At 39.4% G+C, this 15,882-nt stretch overlaps 1 protein-coding gene across 5 annotated transcripts in view; it reads left to right on the plus strand.

The window, feature by feature from the left end:
- gtdc1 (glycosyltransferase-like domain containing 1) overlaps window positions 1-15,882 on the plus strand; it is a 609,229-nt gene that overhangs the window by 504,476 nt on the left and 88,871 nt on the right. For all 5 annotated transcript variants that reach the window (XM_072471580.1, XM_072471570.1, XM_072471612.1 and 2 more), the window contains 3 exons: window positions 4,038-4,418; window positions 8,932-9,041; window positions 9,678-9,822. In XM_072471580.1, coding sequence (XP_072327681.1) covers window positions 4,038-4,418; window positions 8,932-9,041; window positions 9,678-9,822 — 636 coding nt within the window. The remainder of the gene's footprint in view (window positions 1-4,037; window positions 4,419-8,931; window positions 9,042-9,677; window positions 9,823-15,882) is intronic.

Raw genomic sequence — 15,882 nt, forward strand, 5'->3', positions numbered from 1 at the left:
TTCTCTCTTCTACTGGTGGGACTGGCCTGTTTATATTGAGGAGACAGGGCTGGTCCTGTCTGACGTTGGTCCTTTTAACTCAGATAAAAATAAGCTTTGTTAATAAGAGGACAGAAAGAATTGACAGCAGTGACTAAAGCATCATGGTCATCACCTCTGCCAGTTTAGTCCCAACCACCGCTCAAATTGCTTTCATGATATTTTACATATATGTCAGCTTTGTCTAATTAGAAAAGTATACTGGTGCATGCACAATGAGTATTGACAAATGCAGATTTCCCCATTCTTTTTTTTTTAAAGTCAAAAGCAATAAATAAGCAAGTATTTAAGGAGAGTTAAAGGTAACCAAAAATATGCCTGCAAATTTTGACATCAGCAGGATAGGGTGGAGGCGTGGGCTTGAGTAGGGTGCTCTTTCCAAGGGCTGGTGCAGACTCGATGGGCCGAATGGCCTCCTTCTGCACTGTAAATTCCATGATACTTCTAGGAATGCCACATTTAAGATATTTCAAATAAACAAACATCACCAAAACAAGTGTTTTATTTATTCAGACTGGTTTATATTTATGCTCTTTATCATGACAAATGGGGGCTAATATCTAACTCCACCTTCAGTCCCATTGGTTTATCTACCATTTGATACTATAAATGCGGAAAGTGTGAAGAGCCTGAATAAACTCAGTTGGTCCCTTCTATATTCAAACTGTATGTCTTAGTTATATTCTTTCTTACAACTAAAGAAACAGAAATATTCAAATGGTGGGTGCGATTCTCTGATCCTGAGGCTAAGTGTTGACGCCATCATAAACGCAGTTGCGTTCCCGACAGCGTCAACATGGCCTCAGCATCAGTAATTCTGACCCCTACAGGGGGCCAGCACGGCACTGGAGTGACCCACGCCGCTCCAGTTGCCGATCCCGGCGTCCGATGGGCACCGCGGGGTCCGCGCATGAGCAGTGGGACCAACGTGATTTCCGCGCATGCGGGGTGTCTCCCTTCTCCGCGCCGGCCCCAACGCAACATGGCGTAGGGCTACAGGGGCTGGCGCAGAACAAAGGAAGCCCCCAGCCTGAGAGGCCGGCCCGCCGATTGGTGGGCCCCGATCGCGGGCCAGGCCACAGAGGAGGCCCCCCACTGGGGTCGGACACCCCCCCCCCCCCTCCCCCACAGGCCACCCCAGGATCCTTCCACGCCGAAGTCCCGCCGGGTAAGACCAGGTTAGAACGGCGCTGGCGGGACTCGGGCTTTTCTGTACGGCCGTTCAGCCCATCCCGGGCAGAGAATCGCAGGTGGGGCCCCGTAGAGCGGCCCCCGACCGGTGCCGCGCCGGCGCTAATGGCGGCGATTCTCCGCTCTCTGGAGAATCGCGTCCCAGCAGCGTGGCGTGATTTGCGCCGGTCACGCGATTCTCCGACCCAGTCCTGGGGTGAGAGAATCCCGTCCAATGTTTGTGAAAACACAATTACTGTGGAAAATATATCGAGGCTTCTAAAGTTACCATGTGCTTACAGAATGATTTGTAACCATTCCCAAAAGTAATTGTTACTAACAAATACGCCATATTTTAAAACAGCCATTTGAAGATTTTACCATGTTCGTTTCAAATGGAAAGTGTGCAGTCTTTTAATTTTCCTCCCCCTTCACACACATGCACTCATATTCATAAAATGCACTTATGAAAATCTGAAAGATTGTGTATGGCCCCTTAAAGTACACAGTGCAGATAAAGAAGTACCACATTTTTTAATGGGTCTGGTAGCAGCAATGACACAGTGCAGACTTTTCAGAAGAACCTTTTTCAGAATATAAGAATGTTGGGTCTAATCCTAAAAGTGAGCATGTGGCTAAGAGTTTAACCAAACATTTCCTCAAAATGTGTTTGTTTTAATATCAATAAGAAGAGCATCATAATAAAATAACCTGCTATGGATATTAAGTAACTGAGTTTGTGTATTAAATAACAATCCACCCTTTAGTAAAGGTGAACGGTAAAGTAGCCATAGTCCCAGATGACCATAGGCTGCTTTCCCCTTTGAGGTGAGAGCTGACTGGTGGCGATTTAACCTGAGGGTCACCACATCTCAGGTGAGGGGCAAGGTTGAGAAGGCAGGCCTTCATGAATAACCACAGCCGGAACGGGAATTGACCCAGTGCTACTGGCCTCGCACTGCATTACGAACCAGATATCTAGCCAACTGAGTTAAACCGTCCCCTGTACAAAGAACAAAGAAAAGTACAACACAGGAACAGGCGCTTCGACCCCCCCCCCCCTCCTCCATGCCTGCAGCAACATGCTACCCGTCTAACCCAAAACCTTCTACACTTCCCAGGTCTATATCCCCCTCTATTCCCATCCTATTCATGTATTTGTCAAGATGCCCTTTAAACGTCACTATCGTACCTGCTTCCACTACCACCTCCAGTTCCAGGCACCCACTAACCTCTGTGTCAAAAAAACTTCCCTTGCGCATCTTCTTTCAACTTTGCTCTTCGCACCTTAAACCTATGTCCTGTAACAATTGACTCTTCCAACCTGGGAAAAAGCTTCTGACTAGCCACTCTGTCCATGCCCCTCATATAATTTTGTAGACTTCTATCAGGTCACCCTTCAACCTCTGTCATTCCAGTGAGAACAAACCGAGTTTATCCAACCTCTCATAGGTAATGCCCCCCATACCAGGCAACATCCTGGTATACCTCTCGTGTACCCTGTCCAAAGCCTCCACATCCTTCTCGTAGTGTGTGGACCAGAATTGAACACTATATTCCAAATGTGGCTTACTAAGGTTCTACACAGCTGCAGCATGATTTGCCAATTTATATACTCAGTGCCCCTGCCGATGAAGGCAAGCATGCCGTATGCCTTCTTGACTACCTTTTCCACCTGCATTGCTTCTTTCAGTGACCTGTGGACCTGTACACCCAGATCCCTCTGCCTGTCAATACTCTTAAGGATTCTGCTATTTACTGTATACTTCACACCTGTATTAGACCTTCCAGAATGCATTACCTCACATTTGTCTGGATTAATAGCCATTTGGCAATTCTCCGTCCAAGTCGCTAACCAATCTATATCCTGCTGTATCCTCTGACGGTCCTCATCTCTATCCGCAATTCCACCAAACTTTGTGTCATCCGCAAACGTACTAACCAGTTCCATTTTCCTCCAAATCATTTATATACTACAAACAGTCAAAAAAACAAAGCAGACTTTTCCTCATAATCAATTCAGTAGAAATGCCAGTTCATTAAATTATTTTATGTAGTTACCCCTTATGCTACAGAATTTCATCTGCTGGATGCAAGCCTGACTGTAATCTTCAACAGACCATCTTAAATACGCACCTCCTACATCTTCATAGACAAAGATGCCGAAATGAAAAGATTAACATGACAGAGTTGCTCTTACTAACAATGCTCCTTAACAATAACTTTACTCTTTTAACAATGGTAAGACAATTCAGCATCCTGTCCCAGACTAACATGAATTGAGATTTTCTCTGTTGTCAGGAAGTACTTGTGTAGTCTTACTTGGTGTAAATTGACAATGGTATAATTCTGGTGTGCAATGCTGAACATTTACGTGTGCTCGGAGTATCAGTTTCGGGAAAAATACTCAGCAAATGCTATACTTGTTTTTTTTATTATTGACTAATGGCGGAATATTTAAGTGCGTTCTGATGTGACAGTAATAGTTTTAGCGAATAGCTTTTGAAGCCGTATAAAAATATCATTTGCATGTGCATACATGATTATTTTCTTAATTTTCTCTATGTGGCCAACTGAGAACATTTGTACTTCTAATAGATCTGCATAGAATGTTGAAAAGTTATTTGAGAAATTATTTCAAATGGAATTAACTATTTATCAGTGTTTAAATGATTTTTAGTGACTATTCCTTTGTTTTTAGCTTGCTAAAAATAATTTCCATTTGCACTTCTTTACTCTGCTTCTTGTGGTATCATTTTTTTGGCGATTCTTCACCACACCACCCCTTCTTCATGTCACAATTATCATAATTTCATCTCTCTTTTCAGATTTCTGCCAGTACATAAGCTTGACCACAATCTGCAGATGACTGATATTCAAGAAGTTGAAGATGATAAAGCATTGGAGAGTCAGATTGCTTTGCAAAACTGTAAAGCAGATGATAGATTGATGAGAAACAGTTTTTCATGCCTGGAACCTGGTCCTGCTGAAAATCAGGATGCCAGAAAACAAGAAAGACTACCAAACCCATCAGAAACACTCGAAGAACTGAATTGCATCAAGAGAACTGAAGATACAAGTGCTTATCATGGCGAAGATAAGGAACATATGGCCTTTAACCCCTGCAGCCTGTTGGGTGGGAACTTGGAGGAAAATTGCAGCGCTGCCTCTGAGCATAGGACTTTGCATATTGTCTGGCCCCACAGGTGGTAAGTAGTGTACATCTGAGGTAATCTATAAATTTAGTCCACCTCTGCCTTTCGGAGGCATATTCCAGATGTTAATGCTGATAAAGCCAGATCTTACAAGCTCTTCTAAATAGAGCAAAATCTACTGCTCAGATAATCACCACATGTATATACTTAAAGTTCGGCTTTCAGTAATGTTGGAGGGAAATAAATTGGGATTAAAAGATGGTGGTGGTGGTGGTGGGGGGAGGGGGGTGGGATGTTGCTTGCAGGGAGAAACCCAGCCTGATAATCTTCCAGTGGTGAATATGCACATTTTGTTCTAGTTATAGTTTAGCCTGTTTAATCTGCATGTGGCCTGATTAGAGTCCACTTCATCCTAGATTATGAGCGGTTTGGAAGAGATGTTTTTGGAGTGTGGGGGGGGGCGGCGGAAGAAATCAGTAGGTCAGATGTTCATTGAGCAACTGTTACAGGTGAAGTACGCACACCGGCAAAGTAAATCGTCTTTACACAGATTTGACTTCCAGTACATTAAAACTGGAGAAGCTTTCATAGCTGACCTGCAGCAGCTGGTATCTAAAAGGATTTTCATCATTGACTCTAGGGCTTTAAGAAACAAAATGTGACATTTCTCGTGATATAACATATAAAGCAGGGGGAGAATTTTCCGAGAATTAATTTACAAATCAGACTCTCATGTAATACGTTAATTTTTAAAAGTTGATATTTTTATATTTTCCATTTTTAATGTTACTAAGTTGTAAAATGTATCAACTGTACCTACAGTCTCGATCCATGATAAATGTATCAGCCAACACTTTGTTTTATGCCACAACATTTTTAAGCACTAGAACTGCAGAGCACAGGCAAATAGCAGTTCAAGAAATAAAATTAATATGTTCCTAAATAGCTGTGCAGATGAAGAGGTTACTGAGAGAATAGCTTATGTTTAAGGCATCCTTTGAAATCATCGGGGTGCAGTAAATTTTAGTAGTGCTTCAGGATATGCAGTTTAAATACAGACAAGTGAACTTAATTTGGTGAGAGTTATTTATTTTGTGATCTTTTCTAATGATCTGATTAGAAGTAGAGCTATTTTATGTGGAAAGAGATTAACATGTGAAAAAAAATGTCCATCAACATTCAAAATTGCGATAATAAAAAAGGTGTCATTTTTTCTTTTTTTTTGTTAAAAGCCAGCACAGTTAATATATTTTACCTTTGAGAATTTTTAGAAAGGAAATAAGCAGTGAGCAGGAAAAAAAATGACAAAAACATCAACCCAAGCTGTTTGTTGCCATTACCTAAGTGAGCTATGTCAGCTTTCTTGGCCCACATCTGATAGATATTTGTTGTATAGAGAGCAAAAAAATATCAAACTCTAATACTATTGTGTGCACATAACCATCTGTCACCAGTAGCCTGGAGATGAGAGGAAGATTACGAGGAATAAACATTGAGCTGCAGAGCATTGGTAAAGCCTTCAGGCAAAAACTCTTGTGGGGACATCAAAGACATTCTAATTCCAAGGCAGTCAAGGATTACAGTTTGTAACCTATGCTGACAACAGATAAATGGCAGGCAATATTGTGCTTGAGCTGTTGGGTCTTGCATGGAGTATTGATGATGATGTTATCTTGCGGGATGGACTCTGTTGGGATAATTTCATGATAAAACACTTCAAATGCCACCCGGTTCTGTGCACTTGCTGGCTGGTTACTTTAATGTCAGGTTTGTTAATTAAGGAATACAAGAGACCAAAAAAGGGAGGAGGAAAGAATTGGTAGATTTAATCAGAAAGTTGTTATTGAAGAGAGGGGGGAATATAATTAAAAAATAAAGGAAGATAAATCAGAGGGAAAACATGTTTGTAATATTTAAAACTTGACCAGAGAAAATGGCATTGATATTTTTTGTTTTACATCCATATTTTCTTATTCTATCCTTCACCTGCCCCCCTCTCCCCCCCCCCCCCTCCCCCCCCCCCCCCACACCCTTTTGACTCATGGCTTGAGAGACGTTTGTTTAAAAAGTGAAGAAAAGCAATGCTGCTGATGTTACCATTTCCATGGCAACAGATTTATTTATTAGGACCTGAGATGACATGTGTTAATGTACCACATACCTGCTGATCGGCAAACTCTTCTATTTCAGCTTCAGTTGACAATTAAGTCCTGGACAGATACAGCCAGGGGTTAATGTTACTCATTAGGAGAACTAGGTCATTACTGGGAAATCAAGGCACTTAAGACAGCATGGGGGAAAAATACTAAATTCAGCATCTTGGTGAATGCAGCTCATACATTAATTAACCTCGCTTTCCTTGGTGAAAAATTCTGTTATCATACATGTGCACTACCGTACACCAATTAATTGCAAAAGCTAGTTTACCATCATCCCTTCAGTTGTCTTTTCTTCCTGCACGGGAGTTCCATTATTTCCTGCAAAATTCTAATGTCTATATGATGAGTAAAAAGGGTATTAAAATTAAGAAGGGAATCATCATGGAAATCAGCTTTACCACAAGGGAATGGACAAATAAGAGCCTCTCAAATTAAAATAAATAAGCTCTGTTAATACCACACCTTAGGAGCCTAATATGAACCCCTCAGAAATGGTGTAGATGGAGGTGCTGCTTTAGATTATTATTAAAACGTAACATAGACATTTGACCTTCAGCAAAAAGCTATTGTAGTCTAAATCCACAGTTCTTGTAAATGGTGATGTTCCTGCTCCACACAAAATAATTAGTTTAGTATTTATAAAGCAGATTAGACACTGAGTTTGGACTTCTACCGTCCAAACTATATGATTGTATTTTTCTCTAAAGCATATTTACACACACATACATGGACTATATGTGTGTGTGTGTATATAGTAATACATATATTCACTATAAATATAATATAAAACAATACCATAAAAGCAAAGTGTGAATTTAACCTGTATTTGGAAAGCCCTATTGTCAGATATGTTTTTCTGGCCAGCACCTTTCACTGGTATGATATGTTATAGATTTAGGATCTTTAAAATTATGTTGATAATCAACAGTGGATGCAGGTGGCAGGCATATGGCACTCTGAGAGTTAATCTGAACTTCATATGTCTTGGACAAGTGCTAAAATAAAAAGAGTTAATATGTTCTGATTGCAGGATTGATTAATGTTGTGATAGGGAGCTGCGCAATAAAACTGCAAATCCATCTTGCACTAATTAGCACTTGAATAAAAATTTCACCAAGGGTAAAAATTCTATTGAAACCCAGTATTTGTAATTAAAAATGGGCACTGTTTTATTGGAGTCTTTCTTAAAAGAAAATTGACAAGAACAAAGATAAGTGAAATGTTGCTAAATTATTATTGGGCCTATTGTATTTCATGTATGTCACAAACTCTTAAGTTGGAAGGATTTCCCTGCACTTTATTCTTCCTATTCTGCAGAAATTGAAAGTAGGGAACTTTTTGACCAACGTTTATCCAAAATGAGTGGTAGTTGCTGGAACCAGAATGTGCTGATGTTTAAATATTCATAACTGGTATCAACCAACATGAACCATTTTGGCCACTAAAAACATCCTTGTCAAATAAGCCTGGTCTATTGAAAGATTATTTTATATTCACGGTTTGATATAACATTTCTGAATTGCCTTCCATGTTTACTTTATTACTACATTTGATTTAACTCCTACTGTACAGTAGAGAAATGTGCCACACAGTACTCTGATGAATTCTTTGAGGAGGTGTTTTGAGGTGGGGTTAAATTTTTGAGTACTGAAGATGAAAATTGGGTTTGGTGTAAAGTTGGCTGCTGAGATGTTATCAGCACATTTGGCACTGACCAATTTCACCCTCAAAATTTCTTTACCATCAATATTTGAAGGAGTTCCATTTTTAAGTCTGTTTCTTTGTCTATGGTTATTTATGGAGGGGGGGGGGGGTGGCGGGGATGGACAGAGGGGAGAGAATTATTTTGTTAAACAGATAGTCCTGATGACTTCATCAGGAGAACCCAGCTGGAGGAGTTACTGAGCTTTGCGGTGTGAGGGAGCTAAATTAACATCAGCAAAAAAATGCAGTCATTAGTGCAGGGTGCTTCAACAATCTTGTCATTTCAACTGTTTGCACTAAGTTCTCTCCCTCACAGTGTCAAACTCATAACTCCTTTCAGCCAATCATCCCAATGTGGTGTGAACACCTAATGTTAAAACAAGAGTATATATATATCCTATATTATGTTTAAATATCTATCAATATGTAATATATTATGGTTTATATGTGTGTGCGTGTATATAAATCAGCACAAAATAAAACATAAAAATATAATTCTTGTTAACTGAACTGTCCTTTTAAAAGATTAAAAATAGAAATCATAGTTTTCTGCTTAGTGCTCCAAAGAAGGGATTTGAACCTGAATGGTTGGGGTAGTTTTAACACTATGGCTCAAATTATTGTTTGTCATGACTTACTAAGCATGCACCACTGATTTAACTTGTAAAGCCCACTCATGGGCCTGAACTTTGTTTTGTTTCAAGGGAGCATGACAAGAACCCTGAGGTCTTCTTCAAGACATTACTTAAGCTGAAGGAAAATGGACTACGTTTTAAAGTGTCTGTCCTTGGTGAAACCTTTATGGATGTGCCAGGTATTGCTTCTGCTAGGAATAAAAGCTTTCTTTCCATATCCCCACCTTCCTCTGCCAAAATAAACTAGCATCTTCCGTGTTATAAAAGCCTCTGTCAGCCTCAGAATCCTCTTTGTTGTTGTTGAGCATTTTTTTCCACTTCTAAATGCCTGGAGTGAGCATCATTCATGGATCATTACTTTCTAAAGAAATTTAAGCATGGAATGCCATTTAATTTTTCCGAATGCAGTCCGTCATTAGGAAACTTAGCTGTCACAGTGATGCCATTTTTGGTGTGATGTTTTTGTTGCCTCATTTCTTTTAATTTTATCTCCATTAGCTTAATTCTTTTTTAATATTTTCATTTAACGAACTTTACAGTCCATTTTGTTTCACTGTCTGCTAAGCGAGTTTTATGAAGCAGACAGTTGGCTTTTCATAGGGGGGGAGGATGTCGAGGCGGGCCTTGCTTCTGTCAGCTTTTGCACCTCAGCATTTGGTTCTGCTTCCTTGCCTTGATTATACAAGCAAACAACTCTGAGAAGTTCTATAAAATAAGCAGAAGCTAATTAACCTGAACTTCAGACGAGGCAAAGCTGACATACGAGTTAATTTTGCACCATATTGAATTGTTGAATATTTTTTTTCTCATTAAAGACATCTTTGCTGAGGCCAGAAGGGAATTGGGTTCCTCTATTATGCACTGGGGCTACCAAAGCAGTAAAGACGACTACCTCAAAGTTCTGTGCATGGCAGACATTGTCATCTCAACAGCAAAACACGAATTCTTTGGAGTGGCAATGTGAGTGTTCTTTATTAGTTAATGCTGATTACTGTCAACTGAAATGCAGATCTCCCAAAACATTTGAGACAGAAATGATTTCCTTAGAAATCAATTTGCTTGCTTCTCTGTTTCTCTGAAATTAAAATGACTGTCATGCTATTTCCTTTGGTGAATGTAGAAAAAAAAGTCATGAAGCATAAAATATCTAAAAAAGAATTTTTAGTCTGTTATTTTATATGTAGTGTTTTTGTAGCATTTATGGCTTGTGGTGTAGCACTTCTGTAGATCACTTTTTACATGTCATTGGTAATGTGACATAAAATATGGTTTACAGTAACTCACTATGAGGATCATTTTAATCTGATCTGCTTAGTATAACAACATTAGCATTTTCACTTAATTAAAACATCCTTAATACAGCAATGTTTTAATCATGTGGCTTTTATTTACCCTCTTTTATGTCATTAATAATTAACATTTTCTTTTATTTAAGAAAAAGAAGTGATAATTATAAGACCACATTCCCCCAATTTCAAAGGTTTCAGGAAAGGTGCTATCAATAATTAGAGTTTCTCTGTTCTAACTCAAGTTGGGTCTCAAGTCTATGTTATCTGCATTTCAGTTTTTAAAAAAAAATTCCACATATCAGAACCATTAGTACTGGACAATGTGACTGACTGCCATTGCCTCCAGTAAAATAATTCAGTGAAGAAAAATTATCAGCTAATTAAATATAGGATCAGAATCTCAATAACTATTTGCAAATAAATTACAGGAATTCAAGGGGATAGATCTTCATATTAAGATTCATAGATTTAGCACTCTTGAAAATAAAGGTCATGTTATTGCCTTCTTGACACACGACCAATGTTAACCCATACAGTAGAAGAATATCTCCATATCTAGAGATATATTCTAAGGCTGTGGCATCTGCTCAGGTAAAGGAATTCCATTTGTATGATGCTGACCAGTGCTTTTCGATAGAGTTGAACAAATTTGTTCAACCTATATTAACTGTGGCAGTAGGGTTTAAGGTATAACCATGTTTTTTTTGATATACAATAAGTGACGGGTTGTCCCTAATGCTCCCCTCATTCCCGTTACTTTAAATACATACAATTGTTGGCATGGCTGCCATTTGTAGTGTCCACACATGCACTCAGACACAAAAGCATAAAAACAGTGAAATGGGAATGCATGGTGTCCTGTGTCCCTTTTTACCTGTGAGGAATTCATCCAGTCTCTTTATTGATTTGCTTTATGCCGTAATATTTTTTGTCTAGTTGCCACCTGCTTATTCAACTGCGCATATTTAGATTGAACATTAGGTCCTAGCCATAACCACAGGTCACATCAAAGGGAAATGCTGAATATTAATCATACAGCTATGTGGCAAAAGAAAATACTAAACTCTGATTAGATATTTTAAAATAAAACATGAATATGTTTTAAACACATTACATTGGTATTGTGCATATTTTATAAATGTAACATATGACTCAGAAGTAGTAATTTACGGCACTAAACTATGCCTGATTTATTATCCCTGAAGTCACTTTGTTGTTTATTTCCCCAGAAACAACTACTCTGTTATGTGTCCTCCACACGATGTTATTCATTTTTTTCTTCCCAGATAGTTATCTTGTAAATTGTCATTTTGCGTTTAGATTTTATGTATATAATATATATTATGTGTTGTAAAAGCAAATTATGAAAACATGCTTGTCAATGCAAGAGGAATTGTCTAATTAAACTTCAACCAGAGCCAACAAAATAATTAATAAGGAGAAAGTACCTTCAAGAGGTTTACACAGAATGAGTTGCATTCTAGTCGTTGATTTTGTCGACTGACCCTTTCATTGCCACCTCTCTTTAAGGATGCAAGGATAATTTGTGATCAAAATCCAAGAAAACTCTCAAGGCTCTAGTCCACAGTCAGTGCTCTTCATCACTGACAACTTAAATTTAAATTCTCTAAAGGAAAGAAGATAGTGGTCTCTTAAATGATGGTGGTGGTTCCAAGCTATTCTGGGGTCTTGCAACTCATTAAAATACATAACAGTCATGAACCTATGACAGACTGGTAACTATTAATCCTTTTCAATTGTAACAGATGCAGTGTATGAACACATTATAATACAGTAGAGTTTTTCATTTGGGTGTATCGTTATATAGTACGTCTGCCCTCAGATTTGCTATACCGCAAAACCAACGACTGAGACAGATCTTGCAATCTTAAAATCGCAAATGTTGCACACCTGTGAAAGTGGATTTGCTATTCCAGCTGTGAAAGCTGCATGGGCAGCCCCTCTTCCAGCTGTGCCTTTGACCAATGCTGTCAATCTTTATCATTGTATCTGACCACCCATTGCCCAGTGCTCTTGTCCATGTGACATAGGCTTTAGAATTTAAGACTGGATTCTTCCCAATTACATTAGGCTTATTGAGAACTTGTATTATCTGTGTCAAAAATTCATAGTTTGTCAAAATGTCTGGCAATTCTACTCCAAAACACAAAACTTATTTAGTAAAAGAGTTAACAAGTAATTAGAGCTTAGCTAGTGCACAAGATCAAAGTCCACAGTCAAAAAGATATAATTACCAACATGTTTTCTCTAAAAAAAAAAGTGATAAGCAGTCATCTGATTTCATTAAAAAAATATGCTTATAATTAAATAACCAAGATGCTCCATTTACAGTCAAGTCTCATTAATGTGAATTTTGATGGACCTTAATATTTTATACTTGTTATCAGGGGTAAGTGTTCTCATGAAGTTGTTCAGTGGGAGTACGTTGAGTAAAACACAACCTCTTGTCCGACAAGTATTTTTATGTTATTAGAACACTGTTTGAGTTAATGAGATTTGACTGCACTGTCCCTAAGCAGAGTCATATTTGAAACATCATTACAATGCAATTTGATATACCAGCTGATATTAAAAAATAACGTGCTACAAATGCAAGCTGTGCCTGGCAGGAGTGGGAACAGAATTTGAAGCAGCATTCAAAGTTGCATAGCAGGTGAAATATTGACAGCTAACATTCGCCGGGTTTAAGTTTTTGTTTCAAGGTTTAACCACTTTAACGTTGGGTGCAGATGGGACATAAAGGACTGGTTTCTCGCAGAGTCTCCTCAACTCTACAGACCGTTAGAAATGGTGCCCGGCTCTTAATTTCAGGATTCCTGGCGAGCGCCGCCCCCCCCACCACCCCCACCACCACCAATTCCAACCAGGTACGGGATAAGGGTTGTGAGCCTGCACCATACCCTCCCCACCTGGCTAGCTCCAATGCAGGGATAGACATTTCCTAGCCCTCTGCAATTTTCGTGCAATCGGGCCAGCTTTTCAAGGACTCTTGGTTCGCAGTCGTGAAACATAGTGTGTGTGAGAAAACATTTTGAAAGAGGAGTTCAAAAGGTCTTACCCATGCCTCCTTGCCAGCCTATGGCATGAACAGTATGAGGGGCCAATAGCAGGGGGGGTCATAGTTTGGCATGGAGAATATGAGGGACCATGAGGGGGTGGGTGGGGGTATAAATTGGCATGGATGGAGCTTGGGAGTGTGTGGGGGGGGAGGGGGGGGAGGACTGGAGGGCTGTTGAATTGATTTAGTTATAATTAGGACAATGTCCCAGAGCACCAAGGTGGGTCTTTAAAACACCCAGCAACTCCTGTGGTTGCCCTTGAACCCTTTCTGTGGGCTGCAGGCCCAACTCCAGTTAGCTGCTGTACCAACCACCCTCCCCACAGAACGAAAAATTGCACCTCTGTAGGCATTTTAATCCCTTCTCCACTACCTGCCTCAAAGGTGTGACTGGTATTGCTGTAGTAATATTCCATCTTAGATGCCCTAAATTTAAAAGTCCCCTATGTTTTGAACATGATGGATGTGGTTAGAAGAGCAGCTTGCAAAATATATGGCTGCTGTGGAGCACGCGGAGGAAATCCACGCAGACTCCACACAGACAGTAACCCAAGCCGGGTATCGAACCTGGGACCCTGGAGTTATGAAGCATCAGTGCTAACCACTGTTACTGTGCCGCCCATACCTTCCCTCCTACACCAGCCCTTTAGCCATGTATTCAACTGTATTATCTCGCTGTTCCATGGCTGGTCTGCTGCTGGTACTATTTTCCCAAAAGTAACATTGGCCCTTATATGTGTTAAAATAACACTCAGTATAAAGTACCATTTTCTGGTTCGATTAATAATTCTGATACGTTCACTGAAATTAAATGCAGAGAAAAAGTCAGTACTGAACTCATAAATGTTAGAACACTGTTGTGACAAAGTTATTCCCAACTATGATGGTACACAATATCCTGCTGCACTAAAGACAGTAAAATCCAAATTAAGTTTCCTTTGGCACTCCCATAACTGAGGCAGGCCATCTCAATCCTAACACAATTAGCCCCACACTACCATTTGCTACAGGTTGTATACAGTTGCACAATGTAACATCCATGCTAAGATTGCACATTCAGTGTTAGTTGATTATGGTAATGTTATCATAACTAAGAGGGAAGAAAAATCAAAACAATCATTCACAGATAAACAGCATGAGTAATTGTACAAAGAAATAAATAATCGGTTTCACCCAGTGTTATGATTCTTTGAGGATTAGGCAGCACAATATGGCAATGCACTCGTTTTTGCAACATTTTGGTAGTTAGTTTAATTATATGTTTTGCATTTATTTCTATGATTATCCATGTTTTGTCATATAACGTGTCATACTACATTTAGATTGGGAAAAGGGCTATGTAGGGCGTTATGCTATTTTGAAAATAAAATGCCTCTGTCACAGAATCATATTACGGTACAACTCAGAAGGACCCATCGAATCTACACATGCTAAAGCCATCAGTTGGTCTCACTCTGATCTCATGTCAGTGCAATTTCTCCTCCTTCAAAGATTTATCCAGTTCCCAATTGAAAGCTATTACCTTATGTCTCAAATCTGGCTATCCAAAAAACAGAATTGTCCAAAAACCGAACATTTTTAGAATGTTCCATGGATCCATTTTAACTGAGTAAAATAAAATATTAATTGTACAATGTGGCTAAACATTGCATTGGTTATCCCCTTTGCTGCTTCTAACAATTTAAGAGCATTCTCACTCATGCATACTTGATACTGGGAAAAATATCCCAATTTATGAAACCCATTCAAAAATGCTCAATCCCTTGAAGTGGTAAACCTGTTATAAAAACAAGCTTGTATTCACTAACCACATCAAAGACGGCTCATCCTACAATAATGTCTGAAAACACTCAGTCAAAATGTAAACTCAGCTTCTCTGCTGAAATAAGTGGGATTGGAGCTTTTGAAATTCAGCCATACATTCATAATGGACTCAGCTGTAATAATTGCCCTTTGGAAATGCCAAAATAAAGTCTATTGAAACTGCAGGTACTGATGGCTATTTTATAGTTGGCCAGTTAATCAATGTACTCCAGCATTGGGTTGCTTTTTTACTCGAACTGACAACTACAATCTTTTTGTCCCCACAAGGGCTGAAGATTTAAATAATTTCAGATCATGACACTTTAGCAGACCTTATCTGCCCTTCAGAGAGTGTTTACACCAATTTCATAAATTCATGGCTACCACACTGTGGGTTAAGGCCCTTTGAAAAATGAAAAGTTTTAACTCTTTGTTAATTTCAAATGGCCCTGCTGAGTTTGGGTTTTCTGCATGGGTGATTCACGCCTTTCCCCATTTCCATGACCTGCAAAAATTGGGTCTGTTGGAAATAGGGCAGGACCTCCACATGGTTAGCACTGCTGCCTCACAGCACCAGCGATCCGGGTTCTATTCCATCATGGGTGACTCTGGAGTTTGCACATTCTCCCCATATCCATATGAGTTTCCTCCGGATGCTCTGGCTTTCTCCCACAGTCCAAAGATGTGCAGGTTAGGTGGATTGGCCATGTTAAATTGCCCCTTAGTGTCCAAAGATTAGGTAAGGGTTACAGGGATAGGGCAGGAGAATGGGCCTAGGTAGGATGTTCTTTCAGAAGGTCAGTGCAGACCCAATGGGCTGAATGGCCTCCTGCACTAGAGGGATTCTAT

This window comes from Scyliorhinus torazame, chromosome 2 (genome assembly GCF_047496885.1).
Source record: "Scyliorhinus torazame isolate Kashiwa2021f chromosome 2, sScyTor2.1, whole genome shotgun sequence".
In the NCBI taxonomy this organism is placed as follows: Eukaryota; Metazoa; Chordata; class Chondrichthyes; order Carcharhiniformes; family Scyliorhinidae; genus Scyliorhinus; species Scyliorhinus torazame.